The sequence below is a fragment of the Anomaloglossus baeobatrachus genome, chromosome 3 (genome assembly GCF_048569485.1).
Source record: "Anomaloglossus baeobatrachus isolate aAnoBae1 chromosome 3, aAnoBae1.hap1, whole genome shotgun sequence".
NCBI classification, from domain to species: domain Eukaryota; kingdom Metazoa; phylum Chordata; class Amphibia; order Anura; family Aromobatidae; genus Anomaloglossus; species Anomaloglossus baeobatrachus.
In genome coordinates this window covers 54,324,132-54,347,724 of record NC_134355.1, presented here as the reverse complement: position 1 = coordinate 54,347,724, position 23,593 = coordinate 54,324,132, and the positions used below count along the sequence as shown (strand labels likewise).

Sequence of the window (23,593 nt, the reverse complement as noted above, 5' to 3'; positions counted from 1 at the left end):
GATGGGTATGAAAAAAAAACCTTAGTTGAAAATGAATATGAAAAGCAAAGGATGAGGGGGGATGAAAAAAATCATAGTTGAAAATGAATCGGAGGAGTGAAGGATGAGGGGGGATGGTAACAAAAAAAAAAAGCTCATAGTTACAAATTAATTGGAGGAGCGGGAGATGAAAGAAGAATCTCATCATTAAAAATGAATCGGAGGAGCGAAGGATGAGGGAGGGTTTTTTTTTAAAAAAAAAAAAACAACAAAAAAACATACCTCATAGTTACAAATTAATTGGAGGAGCAAAGATTGGAGGGGGGATGAAAAATGAAATCTCATTGAAATTGAATTGGAGGAGTGAAGGATGAAAAAAATCTGGGCATTGAAATTGAATCGGAGGAGCGAAGATTGAAAGGAAGATGAATTGGAGGAGCGAAGATTGAAAGGAAGATGAATTGGAGGAGCGAAGATTGAAAGGAAGATGAATTGGAGGAGCGAAGGATGATGGGGGGATGAATTGGAGGAGCGAAGATTGAAGGGAAGATGAATTGGAGGAGCGAAGATTGAAGGGAAGATGAATTGGAGGAGCGAAGGATGATGGGGGGATGAATTGGAGGAGCGAAGATTGAAGGGAAGATGAATTGGAGGAGCGAAGATTGAAGGGAAGATGAATTGGAGGAGTGAAGGATGATGGGGGATGAAAAAAAAAAATCTTGTAATTGAAAGTGAATCAGAGGAGCGAAGGATGAGGGGGGATGAAAAAATAAAATCTCGTTGAAATTGAATCGGAGGAGCGAGGGATGAAAAGAAAATCTCGTCATTGATATTGAATCGGAGGAGCAAAGAATGAGGTGGGAGATAAAAAAAAAATCTAATAGTTGAAAATTAATCAGAGGAGCGAAGGATGAGGGGGGTGAAAAAACCTCGTAGTTGAAAATGAATTGGAGGAACGAAGGATGAAAAAAATCTTGTCGTTAAAAATGAATTGGAGGAGTGAAGGTTGAGGGGGGATTAAAAAACACAATTTGTCATTGAAAATCAATATGAGGAGAGGGATTAAGAATAAAAACTCATTAAATATTAATCAGAGGTGTGAAGAATGAGGAGGGGAATTGAAAAAACCCTCATAGTTGAAAATTAATTAGAGGAGCGACAAATAGGGAGTATGGGGGGGAAAAAAATCTCGGCAAAAATGAATCGGAGGAGAAGAGGATGGCGGGGAGTATGGAATAAATATCTTGTCGTTGGAAGTGAATTGGAGGACCAAAGCATGGGGGGAATGAGAAAAAAAAATACTGCTTCGCTTTCTATTTTATAATTAGCGTGAAGGATGATGTAAATGAACAGACAAAAAAAAAATGGGTATCTGCCACCATCTCGGCAGAAAAGACACAATAGTTGCGGTTATTTTAATCATCTAATATGTCAGCGTTCTTGAATCTGAGCCGATTGTTTAAAAAGGGGAAAGAATTAAAAAAAAGAAAAAAAAAGCCTTCTCCAATTTGTTTCCTTTTGTCGCTCATTTCCAACTTTTGTCATCTGTCAGATTAGAACATAACACGAGCGGGGGGGATAAAAAAAAAAAAAAAAAGGTAGAGAACAAAAATAATTTATTCTTCCGTCCCCATTGACAGGATAGCACAAAAGCTGTCTCCAGGTCGATATTTTCCAGCAATATTTTTAACATATGAACAGTCGTTTTTGTAATTTCACCTCGGAGCTCAACCATTTATTATCGGATCAGAAGCATGTCAGTAATTCCTTTTGCCTAAACGTCTGCCTCTTTTTTAGCGCCAAGAACCGCATCAGGAACTACAGCCTGAGGGGTACAGCCAGTAATCTCCTCATCGAAGAGCAAGTTAGGCGGGACTGTTTGAAAGGTATGTCACAATGCTTGACCTTTACGTCACATTAATGCCTCTGTAGATTTTTCTTGTAACGCCCTTCGAATACTTGGATAAAGGAGTCCATTTAGCAAATTACCTGCTTATCAAGAGCCTTTTGTGGTAGCGGAGAGACGTAAATTACTGTACATGCATTTATAATACATCTTGAATATGAATGTACTTGTCATCTGACCACTTAGTCCGGTTTCCATTCCATTTAACACAAGATTTTTTTTTTTTGATTTTTTTTTTTTTTTTTTTCTTAAGATGAAACGTCGCTCTTCAGACATGCAAAAAAAAAATTGTGTTTCTCATAGCCGGAGAGAGGGAGAAAAAAAAAAAATAGTACATGCTCTCAGCATTGTTAAAATTCACAGCACAAGTCCGTACGATTTTGCAAATTAAGATACGTTAATGCTTATGAACAATTTCTCCGGCGTGGAATTTTTTTTTTTTTTTTTTTTGTTCTTTGTGCTAAATTTTAAACGTGTTAAATTGAGTGGTTAATGTGTAGGATTGCGCGCTAAATGATTACGATATTTATTTAAAGGAAAAACTTAAACTGATATTTTATTATGCTACAATACTTCGATAGTGGGTTTTTTTTTTTTTTCTGCTTGTTTTCATACTAATATTTTTATGATCATCAGACAGGACTGCATGGAAGATGCGAGTAGAATAAGGCTATATACCCACGTGGTGTGTTTTTGTTTTTTTGTTAAATCAATAACGGCAAGGAAAAAGCCTCCCTGCAAAGTCCATGAGAATCCTGACTTGCTGCGCACACGCTGCTTTTTTTCTTGCAGATTTTGTTGCTGCGTGTCAATTGTTTATGATTTTCTATAACACCCTTCAATGCTTTTTCACTACAGTGGATTATATCGCAGCACTGCGCCTCACACACTTTTCATACAGCATGGTGAGTGAGGCTCTCCATAGCTCAGTAACCCGGGGTCTTCATGGGGATGACCCAGGGTTACTATGGCAGCAGTTGGGTCCCTGTGATCGCATTACAGGGACCCAATTGCCAGGGAGAGGCAAGTGATCCCTCTTCCTGCCTCCTGGAATGCTGCGATCGCACTGATCGCAACATTCAGGGGAATTAAACTGCTGGGAGCGGCACAGTCGCCGCTCCTGGCAGTGAGAACTGGATCCTGCCTGTAACATAAGCGATGGTGGCGATCGTGGGGGTACCATGACTAAAAAGAAGCAGGAAAAAACGCAAGTGAAGAAACTCGCAAATGCAATAAAAATACACGTTTTATTCTGCTTCGTTTTTCCTGCCAAAACATGCTGTTTTCTGGGCAGAAAAGAGACACCTAAAAAAAGCAACATGGGCACGTAGCGCAAAAAGAACCTTTCGCACACACTGTGGGGTTTTTATTTTTTTGCCATTTGAAGCGCGTTGAATGAGATGGTATTTTAGAGACAATTCCGCATGATTTGATTGTTGGAATAGGCTACAGTGGCTAAACAACAAACTGTGATGTCAGACTAGTCAACATAAGAAGTTTAATTTTTCTAAAGTCATCGTTTCCATGATTTGAAGAACTGGTAGATTTAAAGGGGTTCATTATTAAGGGTACCGTCTCACGTAGCGACGCACTAACAATCCCACCAGCGATCCAACCTGGCAGGGATCGTTGGTGCGTCACTACATGGTCACTGGTGAGCTGTCAATCAGGCAGATCTCACCAGCGACTCATGTAACGATGCTGCGCTTGGTAACCAGGGTAAATATTGGGTAACTAAGCAAAGCGCTTTGCTTGGTTACCCGATTTTTACCCTGTTTATCACGTACACCACTTATAGGCTGCCAGCGCTGGCTCCCTGTATACGTAGCTAGGGTACACATTGGGTTACAAAGCAAAGCGCTTTGTGTAGTTACCCGATATTTACCCTGGCTACGTGTGCAGGGAGCCAGCCCTGGCAGCCTGTAAGCGGTGTACACTGGTAACCAGGGTAAATATCGGGTAACCGCTTTGCTTAGTTACCCAATATTTACCCTGGTTACCAGCATACACCGCTTACACAGAGTCGGTGCTCATTGGTCTCCCGCCGTCAAACACGCCGATGCGTGCTGCACAGCGGGAGACCAACGAGCAAAAAATTAACCAGTACAGTGTGTAACGATCAGCGATCTCACAGCAGGGGCCAGGTCGCTGCTTAGTGTCACACACAGTGAGATCGCTAATGAGGTCACTGGTACGTCACAAAACCTGTGACTCGGGAGCAATCTCGCAATGTGAGAAGTACCCCTAAGATAATTCCCTATCAATATCCTAGTATGGCATGGTAATCTCCTAGCGGGGGGTCTTCTTCATCTCTTTTACACACCTGATGTCATAAGTGACAACCAACATGCTTTTCCTTTTGTCACTTCTTCAAAAAATATTCACCACTACTGAACAGAAAAGTGCATGTTTCCTTTTAAATAAGTGAAACTGGATTACTAAACTTTTTTCGCGGTTCAGTTTTCCTATTTTTGTAAATAAATTGTGAAAATTAAAAAAAAATAAATAATTTTTAGATACATAATGCAATGTCACCTTCCACCGATTTGTAATTCTTGTTTCAGACTTGATCTACAGTCTTGGCTGAAAGTGTTGGCACCGTTTTAAATTTGTTTTAGAAAATTAAGTATTTCTCGCAGAAAATTAATGCGATGTGTTATTGTTGTTATTATTATTATTATTATTATTATTATTATTATTATTATTATTATGCGATGTGTTATTGGATGAGGATGCCTAGAAAAATTGATGTAAGGTTGCAATGCAGGATAGTCCGGATGGTGGATAAGCAGTCCCAATCAAATTCCAAAGAAATTCAAGCTGTCCTGCAGGCTGAGGGAGCATTAGTATCAGCCCTAACCATCCATCAACATTTGAATGAAATTATTGTATGGAAGGAGACCCAGGAGGACCCCACTGCTGACACTGACATAAAAAAAACTAGACTGCAGTTTGCCAAAAGCAAGCCAAAATCCTTCTGGTAAAGCGTCTTTTGGTCAGAGCAGCCCAAGATTCAACTTTTTGGTAAAGCACATCATTCTACTGTTTACCAAAAACTGAATGACGCTTACAAAGAAAATAAAACAATACCTACAGTCTTATATGGTGGAAGCTCAGATGTTTTGGAGGCGCTTTGCTGCTTCTGGAACTGGGTGCCTGACTGTGCACAATGCATGATGATATCTGACAATAAGGATTTTGGGTTTGCAATGCAGAGCCCAGTGTCAGAAAGTTCGCTTTGCCTCTTAGGTCATCTGTCTTCCAGCAGAACAATGACCCCGAACATACTTCAAGAAGCCCCCAGTAATAGATGGAAACAAAACCCTGGAGACTTCTGAAGTGGCAGCAATGAGTCCGGATCTAAATCCCATTGACACCTGTGGAGAAATCTTAAAATTGCTGTAGGGAGAAGACACCTTCAAATATGAGACCTGGAGCAGTTTATAAAAGAAGAGTCCAAAATTCCAGGTGAGAGGAGTAAGATTTATTTACAGGGCAGAAAATACCATAACTCAGGAGCGGAGATAGTTACCTATTGTAACTGTCTCTGATTCTGAATTTTAGTTCTTTCTGCCCTATAAATAAATCTTAGTCATCTTAGCCAAGTAGGCGTAAACCTTACGTCTATGCGAGTCTCCTTAGCCAAGTGGGCGTAAACCTTATGTCTATGTGGGAGTCTTCATGAGGACCACACCCCATTGGTACCAAGACAAGATTGTTATACTCAGGTTCTTGAGTCGCGCCCATCCAAGCATCTAACTGCTCTTAATGATTAATGAGCAATAATAGTCTTCTTAGCCATTTGGGTGTAAATCTTACTAAGATTTGTTTCTCATTAATCGTTCAGAGCAGTTGGATGATGCTTGGATGGGCGCGACTCGAGAACCTGAGTATAACAATCTTGTCTTGTTACAATGGAGTGTGGTCCTCATGAAGACCCTCACTAAGGTTTACACCCACTTGGCTAAGACGACTAAGATTTAAGGCCCCGTCACACGCTACGATACATCTAACGATATGTCGTAAGGTCACGGTTTTCGTGACGCACATCCAGCATCGTTAGAGATGTCGTAGCGTGACACCTCCGAACGACTGTTAACGAGCAAAAATGCTCACCTTATCGTTGCTCGTTGACACGTCGTTCATTTTCATAATGTCGTCCCTCCTTCTGCGTGCCGGTTGTTCATCGTTCCTGAGGCAGTACACGTCGCTCCGTGTGACACCTCGGGACCGACAAAGAGCTTACCTGCGTCCCGCCGGCAATGCAGAAGGAAGGATGTGGGCAGGAAGTTATGTCCCGCTAATCTCCGCCCCTCCGCTTCTATTGGCCGGCCGCTGTGTGACGTCGCTGTGACGCCGAACGTCCCTCCCCCTTCAGGAAGAGGATGTTCGCCGCCCACAGCGACGTCGCCTGGGAGGTAAGTGTGTGTGACGGTGGTTAACGACATTGTGCGCCACCGGCAACGAATTGCCCGTGACGCACAAACGACGGGGGGCAGGTGTGATCTAGATCATAGTGTGTGACAGGGCCTTTATTTACACGGGAGAAGGGACTATAACTCTGGATCAGAGATGACCCGGAACAAAAGAAAAATGATGCCTGATTCAGGAGAAGACCCCCATTTACACCAGATAACCGGGTCACACATTGGAAGTTGATTTTTTCTTTTCTACTCTTTTTGCGGTTTAGCTCAGCTGCTCCATATTTTGCGTATTTATTACAGGTTACTGCTAAATCCGTGACACTCCGCAGAAGTCAGAAACGTGCGAACGGCATTTACCGGGGAACGGCCTGGTTAATGTATTTGCTTTGATGCAAGCGCTGGCGGATAATGAAGTGTTCTCCTCCGATGGCCGCCTCCGCCGTCGCTATATCATTTCTAAACATTTTTGAAAGTGATAGCTGTTTATCATAACGCAGATCCATTATTTTGTGTTTTCACATAAATATGAACCGGCCATTAATACAATTTATCTGGCACCCGGATTGCCATTTGTGCTTTTCGATTTCAAAGTGCGCCTCCAGCATCTGCCAGGAATACATTATTACTGGGCGAAAAGCGGCTTTCCATTGACATGGAGTGCATCGCTGCTTTTGTGCTGTGACTTTGTCAAATGCTATCAGAGGCTTGGTGTTGGGGGAAGAGGGGGGACTAGAAATGCCATATTGCTTCCTCAGCAGCGCGCCCCATGCTCTGCCAGTTCCATCATTAAGTTCTAATCTCGAGCACACACGACATTTTTCTGCAAGTCGCTAATATGACAAACAACAGAGTAAATTCTAATCACTCGTCCGCTTGTCTCTTCTGTTTTGCGGTCCTTGTGATCTGTGATTACTCCAGCATTTTATTATTTTTTTTTTTATCTTTGTGCCGTTCTTTTCCCCTTCAATAGATGCACTAGTCACTCTGCAGACAATGCTGGAAAATGGCAGCGTGCCCATGCGACCCTCATTAAACAGACTTGTCAATGCTCTTGCGCTGAATGGAGACGTGCCAGGCCTTCAAAAGATAAAGGAGTTAACTCAGCACCATGAAATGCCCGCTCGAGCGCTGCCGGAGAGTCTGGACACCTGTGTGGTTTTGGCCCATCTGAAAAAGTAAGTGCATTGCATTGTTTGGACCTGCGTTGTACAAGATCTTAGTCTTTTATGCTTTTTACTGTTGTAAAAGAAAAATGTAAAGTTGTAAATAAACTTTATCAGAATGCGGCCTTTGGTCACTTAACAAGACCCTTTGGCACACAGAAAATCTCAAACCTCCTGTAGTCAAACCTGTTATTACTAAAAGTTGTATAAAGTTGGCTCTAATCTAAAAAAAAAAAAATTCATCTCTAGTGCCCCCTAAGGGCTGTCCTGTAACTGTTTCATATAGTAGCCACCAGGTGGCACTAGAGATGATTTCTCTTGTTAAATGGAACCTGTCACCACTTTTTTGGCGACTATAAGCTGCGGCCACCACCCGTGGGCTCTTATATACAGCATTCTAACATGCTGTATATAATAGCCCAGGCCACTGTATTGAACATAAAAACCACTTTATAATACTTACATAACGGTCGTTCGGTTGGCCAGATGGGCGTCTTCGTCCTTCGGTGCCGGCGCCGCCTCTTTCGGCCATCTTCCTCCTCCTTCTGACCCCTGTGTGCATGACGCATTCTATGTCATACACACACGCCGATCCTGCGCAGGCGCACTACAATATTTTGATCTGCCCTGCTCAGGACCTGAATGCCGGCGAGTGTGGATGACGTCAGACGCGTCATGCACCGCGGCTAGAGAAGGAGGACGAAGATTGCCGAAAGAGGCGGCGCCGGCACCGGAGAACAGAGACTCCCATCTGGCCAACCGAGCAACCGTTAGGTAAGTATTATAAAGTGTTTTTTCTGTTCTCACAGCGGCCTGGGCTCTTATATACAGCATGTTAGAATGTTGTATTTAAGAGCCCGGTGGTGGTGGCCGCAGCTTATACACCTTTAAGATACCTTTTATAATACTCACCTAGGTGGCAGTCCGATCCAGTGGGCGTTATTGGTCTCAGTCCGGTGCCTCCTCTCTTCTTGCGATCGCTGTTCTCCTTCATAGCTCTGTGTAGATGACTCATCCTTCGTTATCCACACAGAGGCTTTCAATGTGATCCTGCGCATGCACACTTTGCTCTGTCCTGCTGAGGGCATAGCAAAGTATTGTAATGTGCATGCGTGGGGAAAGGTCAAAGACCGCTGGCACATGCGCATTACAATACATGGATCTTCCTCAGCAGGACAGAGCAAAGTGCACATGTACAGGAGCGCAATGGAGACCTCTGTGTGGATGATGTAGCATGCGTCATCCACACGGAACAGAGGAGGATGGCGACTGCAAAGGATAGAAGAGGCGCTCACCCGAGACCAGTGACTTCCATCGGACTGCACCACCTCCTAGGTGAATATAATAATGGTCTTTTTTACATTTTACAGAGCGGCCTGGGTTCTTTCACATGTAAAGCGCCATGGAATAGATGGCGCTATAGTAATTATATACAGTATAGGAGCTCACTGGTGGTGGCCGCAGCTTATAGAGCAAAATCCTGGTAACCAGTTCCCTTTAACCCCTTCACGACCATGGATGGATATATCCGTCATGGAGCGTGTCCCATTAAGCCCCGCCCCCTGCTGCAGGCAGGCGGCGTGGATCGGCACACATATCAGCTGTTTTAACAGCTGACATGTGTGCCTACATGTTACGAGTGGAATCGCATTCCACCCGTAACATTAACCCTTTACATCTCGCTGCCAAAGTCTGGTAGGGAGATGTATATACGCGCGGTGAAGATTTTCACTTGCCACCGCCGCCCCCACTGGAAGTCACGTGAGTGATCACGTGACTTTCGGTGGTTGCCATCGTAGCACAGGGTCATGTGATGACGCCTGCAGCTATGAAGTTTCACTTTCGTTTTCCCTCGGCCGGGAGCAGAGAGAAACAGGAAGTGACTGAATCTTCTGTTTACAGCTGTATAGCTGTGATCAGCAGATAGATAAGAGCGATCGGATTGCTGATCGCTATAGCCCCCTAGGGGGACTAGTAAAATAAAAAAAAAGTTAAAAAAAGTTATAAAAAAAAAACACCTAAAAGTTCAAATCACCCACCTTTCCCCCCATTGAAAATTAAAGGGTTAAAAAATAAATAAATATACACATATTTGGTATCGCCGCGTTCAGAAATGCCCGATCTATCAAAATATAAAATCAATTAATCTAATTGGTAAACGGCGTAGTGGCAAAAAAATTCCAAACGCCAAAATTACGTTTTTTGGTCGCCACAAGTTTTACGCAAAATGCAATAACAAGCGATCAAAACGTAGCATCTGCGCAAAAATGCTACCATTAGAAACGACAGCTCGAGACGCAAAAAATAAGCCGTCACTGTGCCATAGATCCCATAAAATGAGAACTCTACGGTTTTTGGAAAATGGCGCAAAACGTGCGCCACTTTTATTGGACAAGCTTGTGAATTTTTTTTAACCCCTTAGATACAAATAAACCTATACATGTTTGGTGTCTACAAACTCGCACCAACCTCAGGCATCACACCCACACATCAGTTTTACCATATAGTGAACACCGTGAATAAAACATCCCAAAAACTATTGTGCCATCACACTTTTATTGCAGTTTTTCCACACTTGGAATTTTTTTTGCTGTTTTCCAGTACACCATATGGTAAAACGTATGGTTTCATTTAAAAGTACAACTTGTCCCGCAAAAAAACAAGCCCTCATATGGCAAGATTGAAAGTTACGGCTCTCGGAAGAAGTGGAACAAATAAACAAAAAACGCAAAAACGGAAAGTGCCCCGGGGCTGAAGGGGTTAACTGATTGCCAGAGTGCATTGCTCTACTGCCTAGATCTCTATAAGATCTCTAATCTGTCAATCAAATTGGATCCTTGGATTGTACAACCAGGGAATAGTCATCCAGGAAGAGATCTCCACTACTCAGACTTGCTTTGAGGTTTGCTTTTTTTTGGGCTGTCTAATAATGTATGGTTTTTCCTGTAATAGAAACTGATCTCCTAATTTTCTCTGCCGGTATAGATTGATAGACAGGGATACTTGTCAACAAAATTGCTGTGACAATACTAAATGGAGTCCTATAATGAAGACCCGGCAGTAATTGAAAGCATTCCCTTGTTCCCTTCCTCTCGCTACCACCTACCATCTTTTTTTTTTTTTCCTGTCTTTTAACAGATGTGGCAGTAACCAAGGTCAGGTGATATATAGTTTACATGAAGAAGATATTAGGGAACAGTTATGCAGAATATAAAGTATTTGCAGTTGCATATCATAGGGTTGAACGGTTAGATCTACGGTATTCAAAATATATCTTTCTAACCTTATTAATTCCGCTACGCTTTCCATTAGCGTCACTGTCGCCATTGGGGTTCACAATCTAAATCCCCCTTTAAGGAGTGTAGAAGGAAATGTCGAGGTAAATTGTCCTTATAGAGGTAGCTGGTGCAATAATAAGAAAAAAAACCAGTCTTCTTATATTTTTAATTCTGTTCTTTTTGTTGCCCCCAAAAACAACTTTAGGCTATGTGCCCACAGGACTCTGTAAACGCGGGTATGTCCGCAGGTTTCCCGCAGCAGCTGATCCCCCGGAATCCACAGCTGTACATAGCTGCAGGATTCCAGCGAAATGTCTGCGGTAAACCTGTGGACATTCATGCGACTTACCTGCAGAAGTCCCGGCCTCTATCTCCATAGTGGAGAGGCAGGACATCCACAGGTAATTCTGCAGGAATAATTGACATGCAGTTGTGTGCGGCTGCGGGACATCTACAGCATATTCCGCAGCTGCACATACCGCAGCATGGACACACACTCCCCATGTCCCATAGGATAACATGGGGAGTGTCTGTACTTGCTAAAACCTGCGGATTTATCTAGAAAATTCAGATAAATCCGCAGGTTTTCCACGGCAAAATCTGCGGGTACATTGTCCTGTGGGCACATAGCCTAATTGTGATATGTAGATGAAGGTACTCTGTGCACCAATGCTGGGACTAAATGCCTCTGTGCACTGTCTGACCTACTTTTTTAGGGTAATGCCACTCCTATGTCTGACGGCACTGGCTGAAGGTGAACCTCTAGTATTACCCTTCTGACTTTGCTCATCTCTTCTGCTATTACTTCAGTATATGAGATGGCACAGAAATCACTCTCTCCTCGCTTCTCACATTGCTCACCTCCTCTTCTATCACTTCAGTGCAGGAGATGGCACAGAAATCACTCTCTCCTCGCTTCTCACATTGCTCACCTCCTCTTCTATCACTTCAGTGCAGGAGATGGCACAGAAATCACACTCTCCTCACTTCTGACATTGCTCACCTCTTCTGCTATTACTTCAGTGCAGGAGCTGGCACAGAAATCACGCTCTCCTCACTTCTGACATTGCTCACCTCCTCTTCTATCACTTCAGTGCAGGAGATGGCACAGAAATCACACTCTCCTCACTTCTGACATTGCTCACCTCTTCTTCTGCTATTACTTCAGTGCAGGAGATGGCACAGAAATCACGCTCTCCTCACTTCTGACATTGCTCACCTCTTCTGCTATTACTTCAGTGCAGGAGATGGCACAGAAATCACGCTCTCCTCACTTCTGACATTGCTCACCTCCTCTTCTATCACTTCAGTGCAGGAGATGGCACAGAAATCACGCTCTCCTTACTTCTGACATTGCTCACCTCCTCTTCTATCACTTCAGTGCAGGAGATGGCACAGAAATCACACTCTCCTCACTTCTGACATTGCTCACCTCTTCTGCTATTACTTCAGTGCAGGAGATGGCACAGAAATCACGCTCTCCTCACTTCTGACATTGCTCACCTCCTCTTCTATCACTTCAGTGCAGGAGATGGCACAGAAATCACACTCTCCTCACTTCTGACATTGCTCACCTCTTCTGCTATTACTTCAGTGCAGGAGATGGCACAGAAATCACGCTCTCCTCACTTCTGACATTGCTCACCTCCTCTTCTATCACTTCAGTGCAGGAGATGGCACAGAAATCACACTCTCCTCACTTCTGACATTGCTCACCTCTTCTGCTATTACTTCAGTGCAGGAGATGGCACAGAAATCACGCTCCCCTCACTTCTGACATTGCTCACCTCCTCTTCTATCACTTCAGTGCAGGAGATGGCACAGAAATCACGCTCTCCTCACTTCTGACATTGCTCACCTCCTCTTCTATCACTTCAGTGCAGGAGATGGCACAGAAATCACACTCTCCTCACTTCTGACATTGCTCATCTCTGCTATCAATTCAGTGCAGGAGATGGCACAGAAATCTTTGTCCTCGCTTTTAACACTACTTACCTTCTCTGCTCTCATTTTAGTGCAGGGGATGGCACCGAAATCACTCTCTCCTCGCTTCTGACGTTGCTCACCTCCTCTATCACTTAGTACAGGAGATGGCACAGAAATCACTCTCTCTTTACAGCTGACATCACTTTGCAGCTATTCCCCAGCAATTTCATTAGACAAGTCACAAGTGTTGTGCTATTGTGAGCAGCCTATGTGGCCTAAACATGTTATTTGTTGCCTGTAACATCTCTGGCCTCGTCTCCCATCGAGCACATCTGGGACATGATTGGTCGACATTTGTCAAAGGGAACTGCCAGCAGCGGATTTTGATGATTTGCCCAAGTGCATTCAGTTAGTTAGATTGTTCTTCAGACGACCATTGGCTGTAAGTGCGGGGATTTCTGCACATGGTGCTCATAGTCGATACTGAGTAAATTGAGATGTTTTGAAAATGTTTCCATTTTTGCATCCTTTGCGTATCGGTGACCTGTCCATAGATTGTGTGATTTCCATCGTTCCACCACTTTTCCATCTTGGTGCTGCAATTGCAATGTTGAGTCTGCTGTAACCAGCTCAGCTTTTCCCGTAGATGTGTTGCATATAAAGGGTTACTGAGCAGCGGTTCGGTCGTTGAAATAACTAATTTTCTTGTTCAATGCCCTTTACTTTAATTGAGTAGTAATAATATATAACATTATATTAAAAGCCACAAGGTAATCTTAAAAGTCCTTGCAGTAAGTACAGGAACGCCACGACGCGTTCTAGTGCCGACTATATTTACGAGGTGCAGAATCACTTTCCTCTCAAACCATTCTTGCATGGCCTCATCATACGAGCAGGTAGAGCGGCTGAGAGCAGAGCCGGGCCATTGCCAAATGGAGTTGTCATCCCACGTTATGCAGACGGCGCGCTTGCTGCACGCATATATATACACCCCCCTGTTGTAAACATATTAAATTATTAGCACAGTCCTCGCCGGATAAAATGGAAAGTGCCGCAGACAAATTATATTTATTATCAGTTTGTGAATGAAGCCGGACAGTTGTGCAGGAAAGTGCAGGCGCTAAATATTTTATCCAGTATTACCAGAAATAGTCATAGATTTCCTACATAAATTATTGAATATTGAACATTAATGTTTTGGGGTTTTTTTTTTTTTTTTGCATCTATAGTTTTAACCTTCTTACTTAGCTCGTCATTTTAACGCCAAATGAAAGGCAATGTTAGGGTCTTTCTCCATTAAGCAGCATTGTGCCCCATTTTTTTTTCTTAAAGGAGCAGTTCAGAAAACAAAGGTGTTTTCTTTTTCTCCTAAACGGTGCCCTCACCTGTCCATAGGCTGTTTTTGGAATTGCATACTTTAAAGGGAACCGGTCACCACTTTTTGTAGCCTATAAGCTGCGGCCACCACCACCGGGCTCTTATATACAGCATTCTAACATGCTGTATATAAGAGCGCAGGCCGGGGGTATAACATAAAAAATACTTTATAATACCTAACGGTCGTGCAGTGGGCCATGTCTCCGTTCTCCGGTGCCGGCGCCGCCTCTTTCGGCCATAATTATAATAATAATCATTTTATTCATTTATATAGCGCTATTAATTCCGCAGCGCTTTGCATACATCAGGAACACTGTCCCCATTGGGGCTCACAATCTAGAGTCCCTATCTGTATGTCTTTGGAGTGTGAGAGGAAACCGGAGTACCCGGAGGAAACCCACGCAAACACTGGGAGAACATACCAACTCCTTGCAGATGGTGTCCTTGGTGGGATTTGAACCCAGGACCCCAGCGCTGCAAGACTACAGTGCTAACCACTGAGCCACCGTGCTGGCCATCTTCGTCCTCCTTCTCTAGCTGCGGTGCATGACGCGCCCGACTCGTACACACTCGCCGGCGTTCAGGTCCTGGGCAGGGCAGATCAAAGTTTTGTAGTGCGCATGCGCAGGACCGGTGAGTGTATATGACATACACGCATCATGCACATAGGCATCAGAAGAAGGACGAAGATGGCCAAAAGAGGATGCGCTGCACCGGAGAACGGACGCCCATATGGCCCACCGCACAACCGTTAGGTAAGTATTATAAAGTGTTTATGTTCTCACAGCGGCCTGGGCTCTTATATACAGTATGTTAGAATGCTGTATATAAGAGCTCACTGGTGGTGGACGCAGTTTATACGCCAAAAAAGTGGTGACCGGTTCCCTGTACGAAAGGGGTTATCTAGCAGGTTTCACTTTCCAATCATTGGCACTTCAGATATGGAAGTAGGCAGGAGCTTGTCAGGTCTCCCGCACAGGTACTGTGCATCCACCCTAGTAATTAGAAAAGGATGTGTGCACGGTACCGATCATTAGGCCGAGTTCACATGTCCACTAATCTTCCATTATTACGGATCCAGCAGCAATCTGTGGGCAAAAAAAGTTCTGCAAATACAACTTTTGTCTTTATTTTTTTTTTTTTTTTATCTCGATTTATTTATCTATTTTTATGTCTTTTTATATTTTTGAAGGATTCATTTTTTGTTACATAGGAGTCTATGGAAAATTGATCTGTTTTACTGATTGCTATTTATCTTTCATTTGAAAGCGATCTGGTAAGCAAAAAACAGATCCGTCACAAATGCAAGAAAAATGGATGGCTAAATGGCTATCAGTTAAAGGGAACCTGTCACCAGATTTGGCCCCTATAAGCTGCGTCCACCACCACTGAGCTCTTATATACATAATCACCACACCACCCTGAAGAAGGCCACGTGCCGAAACACGTGTTGGTTTGCCGTCGGCACGGCAGCGGGACATGTCTACAGGTAGATCCTTCTCATCACCTCTTCATTATATCTGATCTATCTATCTGATCTTATGCCTGGGTATTGACCCCTTATCATTCCCCACCACATTTACTATGTACCAGCATTGGACATGAGCTCATGATTTTTGCACTACTTGATTGCACCTTACTACCTATATATATATATATATATGTATGTGTATATATATATATATGTATGTGTGTATATATATATATGTATATATATATGTATGTGTATATATATATGTATGTGTATATATATATATATATGTATGTGTGTATATATATATATGTATATATATATGTATGTGTATATATATATGTATGTGTGTGTATATATATATATATATATATATATATATATATATATATATATATATATCTCTATCCACTTGGATTTATATATATTATATATATTATTGATAATTTGCACTATAGTCCAGCACTTTACCTAGTGTATGTGACTATTTATTATATTTATCCTATTTTTATATTTATTGTTACTTTACACTGCATCTGTGCAATCCTGTGCTGCTCCTATATTTATTTACCTTTTGACATAAATACATTGCCCTGTCCATTAAATACAAATACATCTACATCTTCTAGAATATTTATGATGGAACCATTTACATATTAATTTTTTGTGATATATTCTTGTGACGTTGTTAAATTACTCCTGTCCCCTGTCGTGCTACTTTTCCGTGCAAAATTGCACTTTTAATCATATATATTTTTAGTCATTCATTAATAAAACCTGTTTTTATTATGATCAATTGTGTACTGGCTATTTGTTTATAGGGTTACTTCTTATATACATAATTAGAGAATACCGTATATAAGAGCCCAAGTTGCTCTGTATAACGTAAAAACACACGTATTATACTTATTTAGGGGACGGTTCAGTCCGATGGGTGTCACTGATCTCCGGTCCGGCGCTTCCTTTCTACTGCGATCGCCGTCCTTCTTCTGAGGCCCGTGTGCATGATGCGTCCTACGTCATCCACACAGGTCGGCATTGCACTCCTGCGCAGGCGCACTTCCCTCTTCCCTGCCGATTGCAGATTACAGTATTGTAGTGCGCATGTCCGGGCGGTCTGTCACTTTTCCTCGCGCCTGCGCATTACAGTATTTTGATCTGCCCTCAGCAAGACAGAGAAGTGTGCCTGCGCAGGAGCGCAATGTCGGCTTGTGTGGATGATCTAGACATGTCATTCACAATGGGCTGGGTAGAAGGAGGACCGGGATCACAGCAGAGAGGTGGCGCCTGACCGGACAGCAGCGACACCCATTGGACAGGACCACCATTTATGTGAGTATTATTAAGGTCATTTTTACATTATATACAGTGGCCTGGGCTCTTATATACAGGATGTTAGAATGCTGTATATAAGAGTTCACTGGTGATGGCCGCAGCTTATAGTCACCACATTTGGTTACAGGTTCCCTTTAACGGATCCGTTTTTCATAGGCTCCCATGTGAAAAAAAAATAAATATAAATACAGAACCTTCAAAAATCAATTTGATGGGGTAACCCCCCCCCCACACACACACACACACACCTCCCCTCCCTCCCCCAAGTAATTACATTGACAAAAAAAGTGACTTGTAGCTATTGTCCAAATGTTGACTTTGCGTCCCACAGCGCTTTTTTTTGGGAAATAGTCGTTTTTTGTGAAAATTTGCAGGAAGCCCACCTTGCATGTTCCAAAATACCTCGGTTCGTGATTTACACAAAAACATTTCAGGACCGTGTTTGATGTTCATTTTTATTTTTTTTTTTTTTAAGCGGAAACCTTGAAGAAGGGATCTCAATGATGGAGTCTATATGTATAAATGAGCCTAAAAAGACCTACACTTCATTCCTGATGGGTCAGTTACTGAGGAGCAACATGGAAGAGGCCCTGGAAAAATGTATGTATGCGCTTGTTTCAGTATAGTAAGACTCGTTATATTTTATGATCCACTTGTACTTTGTTATACCTGCGTCTAAAAGTAAGCGCTCCATATAGGAGGATACTTAAAATATTAGATGTTGGTAGTAGCTATGCTTTAATGGGAATTTGTCACCAAGTTTTTGCTCCTCCATCTGAGAACTGCATGATGTAAGGGCAGAGACCCTGATTCCAGCGATGTGTCACTTACTGAGCTGTTTGCTGTCATTTTGATAAAATCACAGTTTCATCTGCTGCAGATCTAGCTGTTCTATTAATGCTCAACCCCACACACCCACACAGTTTTTTTTTTTTATCGCTCTCTACCTATGCCCAGTGTGTACAGAAAGCTGTCAATTAGTGATGGAGGTTTGGTTATTTGGAAGTCAGGTCATAAATATGCAGGTTTATTAGTCGTCTAGTGGTAAGTGATTTTATCAAAATTACTTCAAAAGGCTGCCCACACTGCTGTATATCTTGTCTAATACTGCATAAACCAGGGGTGCTGATGTAAGAGGGGGCTGCTCACACTGCTGTCCACCCTGTCTGTAATCTAATACTGGATACACTAGGGGTGCTGAGGTAGAGGATGCTGCTCACACTGCTGTCTCTCATCTAACACTGGATACACTAGGGGTGCTTCTGTAAGAGGATTCTGCTCACACTGCTGTCTCTCTGGTGTAATACTTGATACACTAGGGGTGCTGATGTAAGAGGATGCTGCTCACACTGCTGTCTCTCTGGTGTAATACTTGATACGCTAGGGGTGCTGATGTAAGAGGAGGCTGCTCACACTGCTGTCCACCCTGTCTGTAATCTTATACTGGATACACTAGGGTGCTGAGGTTAGAGGAGGCTGCTCACACTGCTGTCTCTGGTCTTACACTGGATACTCCAAGGGTGCTGCTGTAAGAGGATTCTGCTCACACTGCTGTCTATCAGGTCACAAACTGCATACGTCAGGGGCGGTTATGTAAGGGTGGACAGCAGTATGAGCAGAATCCTCTATCTTTCTGATCAAATATTGGAAATACCGAGGGTCCTGCGGTAATAGGAGGCTGCTCACACTGCTGTCTGCCCTGTCTTTCTGAATGCTGAGCAGCTTCTGTGACCCAAAGATAACTTGATAACCTATGCTATGCACTATCAAGTTTATCTTCATGATCACAGCAACAGAGCCACACATGCTCATAGGCACATGTGCTATTAACATAAGACAGGTTTCTGTCCGTTTAACAAGGAGGTTGCTTTTTTTTATTTAGATTACCTTTCTAGACAGAAAAAAAATTTGATTTGCTAAAGATATTTAGGATTTCATTTCTAGGGACATTCCCTATGTTTTGTTTTTGGGGGATTTTTTTTCTATTTCGGGAGCATCCCTTAAGGCTATGTGCGCACTAGAAAAGTGATTTTTCTCAAGAAACTTTCTTGAGAAACTTCTGGGAGTTGAAGATTACCGCACCTGCGGTAAAAAACCGCGGGAAAAACGCATGCGTTTTTGCCGCGGTTTTTCCGCAGGTTGGTCCCTGCGTTTTTTTTATGCTGAACTGCAATAAATAATATAGATAATAGATAGATAATCGATAGACAGATAATGGATAGAGGGAAAGATGGATAGATGAATAGATACATGAGAAAGACCTATATAATGTCCCACCCCCCTGCATTTTCTAAGCTGGCACCCATTAAAGACTTTCATGTGGCACTAAAGGGTGCCTAGCCTTGTATTTAGCCAAAAAATAAATAATTTAAAAAAAAAACGATGTGAGGTCCCCTCATCTTTTGTAGCCAGCTAGGGTAAAGCAGACGGCTGCAGACCACAGCTGGCAGCTTCATCTTGGCTGGTAATCCAAAACAGAGGGCACCCCACGCTGTTATTTTACATTAAATAATTTAAAACAAAAAACGTGGGGTCCCCCCCAAATTGGTTCACCAGCCAAGGTAAAGCGGACAGCTGGGGTCTGGTATTCTCAGACTAGGGAGGTCCACTGTTATTGGACACTCCCCAGCCTAAAAATAGCAGGCTGCAGCCGCCCCAGAAGTGGCGCATCCATTAGACGTGCCAGTCCTGGCGCTTCGCCTTAACTCATCCCGTTGCCCTGGTGCGGTGGCAAATGGGGTAATATATGGGGTTGATGCCAGATGTGTAATGTCACCTGGCATCAAGCCCTGGGGTTAGTGATGTCACGCGTCTATCAGATACCCGACATCCCCAACCCAGTCAGTAAGAAATAAAAAATAGACAACAAAAAAGTTTTATTTGAAAAAACACTCCCCACATTCCCTCTTTCACCAATTTATTGACAAGAACAATCAAATCCTGGTCCGGTGTAATCCAATAAGGGGGGTGTCCCACGACGATCCATACCATAGTCACTGTCCCAGTCAATGAAGAACAGAATGTTCCCCATTGTCTGGGAGAGTAATGCAGTGACTTGAGCTAACATCAATAGGTCAGCCCAGGTCACTGCAGAGGATGCCGAGCGCTGCCATCAGGAGGTTAGATGAGATCATTACCTGCTGTGATGATCTCCTGCACTGCTGACGTCAGCGCTGTCACTGCCTTCTATGCCCGCCACGTTCTCAGCAGTATCGCGAGAGCCCGTGACGTCACCGCTAGTGACAGTCTCGGGCTGCGGGCATAGACTGCAGTGACAGCGGTGACGTCAGGAAGCAGGAGATCGTCACAGCTGGTAATGATCTCATCTCACCTCCTGACAGCAGCGCTCGGCATCCCCGCGGCTGCACGCACTGCAGGGTGACAAGCTGCTGACATTGCGGGCAGACACTGACACTGCTGTGCAGTCAGCCGCGGGGCTGGAGCGGGACACAGACTGCACGGGCACCTGGAGGTCACACGGAAGCGCTTCTGTGCGGCGTCCAGGGAGTGTGACGTCTGTGTTTACTCTGCTCCGCTTCCTCTTCCTGGCATAATGACATCGCTCCCTGCAAAACCGTAGGCAGCGATGAACATTACCGCAGGTAAATCGATCGCGGCTATACCGGGGGTATACCGCACATCATTTGCTACCTGCGGTATACCCGCAGTACTTTGCGATTACATTACAGTGAATGGAGTGAAATACCGCAGGTACCTGCGGAAAAGAAGTGACATGGACATTTTCTCAAGAAAATCTTCAGAAAGAATTTTCTTGAGAAAAAAACGCAGTGTGCGCACAGCTATTTTTTTCCCCCATAGGTTTTGCTGGGAAATGTCTGCAAGAAGATTACAAACATTTCTCAAGAAATTTCTGCAGCAAAACCGCGGGTAAAAACGCCTAGTGCGCACAGGGCCTTAAGCATTTCCATCTTTGCTGCTGTTTTTGAATGCATCCAATTCTCTTAAATTCCCCTACTGTGGGCGAGAGGAGTAAAGATTAGCCATTATACTGTATTTACAGAAAACCTTTACTCTTGCACATTACTTACCAATACACGCGCTCTCTTTTCCGGCAGTGAGCGTCTTGGCAGAGAGAATGGCCAATCAGTTTGCAAACTACAGACCGGTGACGGATCTCTTTGTAAATTATGTCAGAGTGGGAAGAGACGAGGAAGCCACTCATCTATTACAGGTAAATGGCGAGAGGGCATGTGATTAGAAATTGGACTTATTGCTTAGGTATAATGAAACTGCTACCATGTGATGAGTCTCCATACACAGACTGGATCTCTTTATACCCTCATGTGGATGTGTTTGCCATATTGCATAACCTTTTTTTTATTTTTCAGTTATAATTTTTAATAATGCACTTTTTGGATATGGGCAATGTTTTGATCAATTTTTAATATATTGTAAGGCTAGATGAGCATAAATTGGCAATAATAACATTTTTATAGCCATTTTAGTATTTTTTTTTTATATGTATGTGTAATATATATTTTTTTTATATGTATATGATATATATTCTCTTGATTTGTTTTAATTTTCCTTAGGAAAATCAAAAGAATAGTTTTGAATTATGTTACGAGAGTCATTATTTCTTCATATTTAGGCCTGTAATGCGTCTGTTTATTTTTTTTTTCTTGTTTTTGTTTTTTTTTTTGCATAATAAACTGTAGTATTTTTATGATTTTGGATATGTACAACTTTGTGTGAGGTAGGATGAAAGAATGGGATTATTGATGTGGCAATACCAAATATGTGAAATTTTTACCTTTTTTTTTTTTTTTTGTATAAATTGTATTAAAAAAACCAACTGGGATTTAGGGAAGGTAGGTTTTACTTAAAATAAATAAATAAATAATTAAAAGCAGTTTGTGGTTTTCTAGATCTTGCTATTGTTCGGGGCCTTCCTTGATTTAGAATAAATGGCAGCCTGGATTTTCCCTTTCCACAGAGAGTTTCCTTCTTCTTACCAGACACAGTCACTAGAGGATAGAAGTGACTGAAGGTAGGCCCACCAACTCCAGCATTCTTACACCTCTCCCACCAAACTTAGTCCTCACCTCCGGAGTCCTCAGCCACAGACTTTCTCATTTTTCCTGTCAGAAAAAGACTTGGAAATTTCCTCTTTTGCTGCTTCACTTCCCTTACCATATAAGGCAAGGGTAGTTTTGAGAATGGCCAGCAGAGGGCAGTGTAGATGCTACAACTCTCAGAGCAAGGCTTCAGAAGGCACAGATAATGTCCAACATTATAGAGGAACACATGGCACATCAGTGGACATTCTGGTAGTGTCTACTGTGGGTCACTACAGGTCCTCCTGAGCAAGAGTTGCCTATAAATGCTTTCCGGTGAGCGTGATTCCTGAGACCACCTATTAATTTAATCGAATCTAGAATATCTCTGTGATCTGTGATCACCACATGATTGGAGAGAGTCTGATCGCTGCTTCTGTGAATGACTGGGCCACAGGTCTGTAGTAGTGAAACATTTCTTTCTTAGTATACCGCTTACTGCTATATAGCATTTTTCCATTCACTTGAATGAATATGCTGCAGTTACGTAATAAAGCGACTAGGTATGTAAAACAAATCTTGTACTTTAAAGCATCATTCCAGCGTTTTATATTTCGTATGTGTTTTTCACCTCTGGAGTGGTGCTTCTAACCTAACGTCCCCGACTCTAGTAATACAGTTACCCTCCAATGTCTTCACCTTTTTTCCGGTTCCAAGGCACCATCTTGTGACAGTAACGTCTGACTGACCAGAAGACAGAAGTTCTATCACAAGCTCTCAATACAAGTCTCTGAGAGCCGAAACAAGGCTCTCATAGACTTGTATTGATATGTGACCTCTGACAGCTCCATTAAACACTAGAGCAGCCAGCAGGTCACAAACTGCAGAAGACCAAAAGGAGCTGCACTGATAACAGATGAAGATATTGGAGGATGAGTATAAAAGCCCCTTTACACACTGAAACTTTCTAGCGATCCCACCAGCTATCCCAACCTGGCCGGGATCGCTACAAAGTCTCTGGTGAGCTGTCAAGCAGGCAGACCTGGCCAACGACGAAACAGCGATCCGGACCTGCAGAACGACCTAGCTAGTCATTGGGGACGGAAGTCGCTAACGAAGTCGCTGTAAAGTCCCCTTTACACACTAAAACTTTGCTGCACAGCGGGAAACAAAGGACCAAAGAATGGTCCTGAACGATTTGTAGCGATCAGCAACTTCACAGCAGGGGCCAGGTCGCTGATGTGTTTCACACACTGCAATGTCGCTGGGGAGGTCGCTATAACGTCACAAAACCGGTGACGTTACAGCGATGTCGTTTGCGATGTTGCAGTGTGTAAAACCACCTTAAGACAGGGGGCAGGAGTCTTAGATTTAAAGCACTACTCAAGCTGTGAAAAAAAAAACCCTCTAAATTCTGAAGAGGTGCTTTTAAAGACTATGCAAACATTCTCACAGATAGATATACCTAGAGGGATAGATAAGATATAGCTAAAAGGATAGATAGATATAGCTAGAGGGATGGATCGAGGGATGGATCGAGGGATGGATCGATAGAGGGATCGATATATATTTTTTATTTGCTTACTGAATGCAAAGTTAAGCATCTTCCTAAATAGTCTTTATTAAAAATGTTCTACCATTTTGCTGCTGCAGAGTATCTGTCAGCGCTCCTGGTTCTGTTTCCCTCTGCTCTCCTCTTCCCTTCCTTGCCGTTTG

General features: G+C 43.0%; 1 protein-coding gene across 1 annotated transcript in view; it reads left to right on the top strand.

Moving 5' to 3' along the window:
* Positions 1-23,593, top strand: part of LRPPRC (leucine rich pentatricopeptide repeat containing) — a 334,390-nt gene that overhangs the window by 281,506 nt on the left and 29,291 nt on the right. Inside the window, exons 31-34 of the mRNA XM_075339187.1 lie at positions 1,777-1,865; positions 7,280-7,484; positions 17,335-17,459; positions 20,936-21,051. Of these exons, the coding sequence (XP_075195302.1) occupies positions 1,777-1,865; positions 7,280-7,484; positions 17,335-17,459; positions 20,936-21,051 (535 nt within the window). The remainder of the gene's footprint in view (positions 1-1,776; positions 1,866-7,279; positions 7,485-17,334; positions 17,460-20,935; positions 21,052-23,593) is intronic.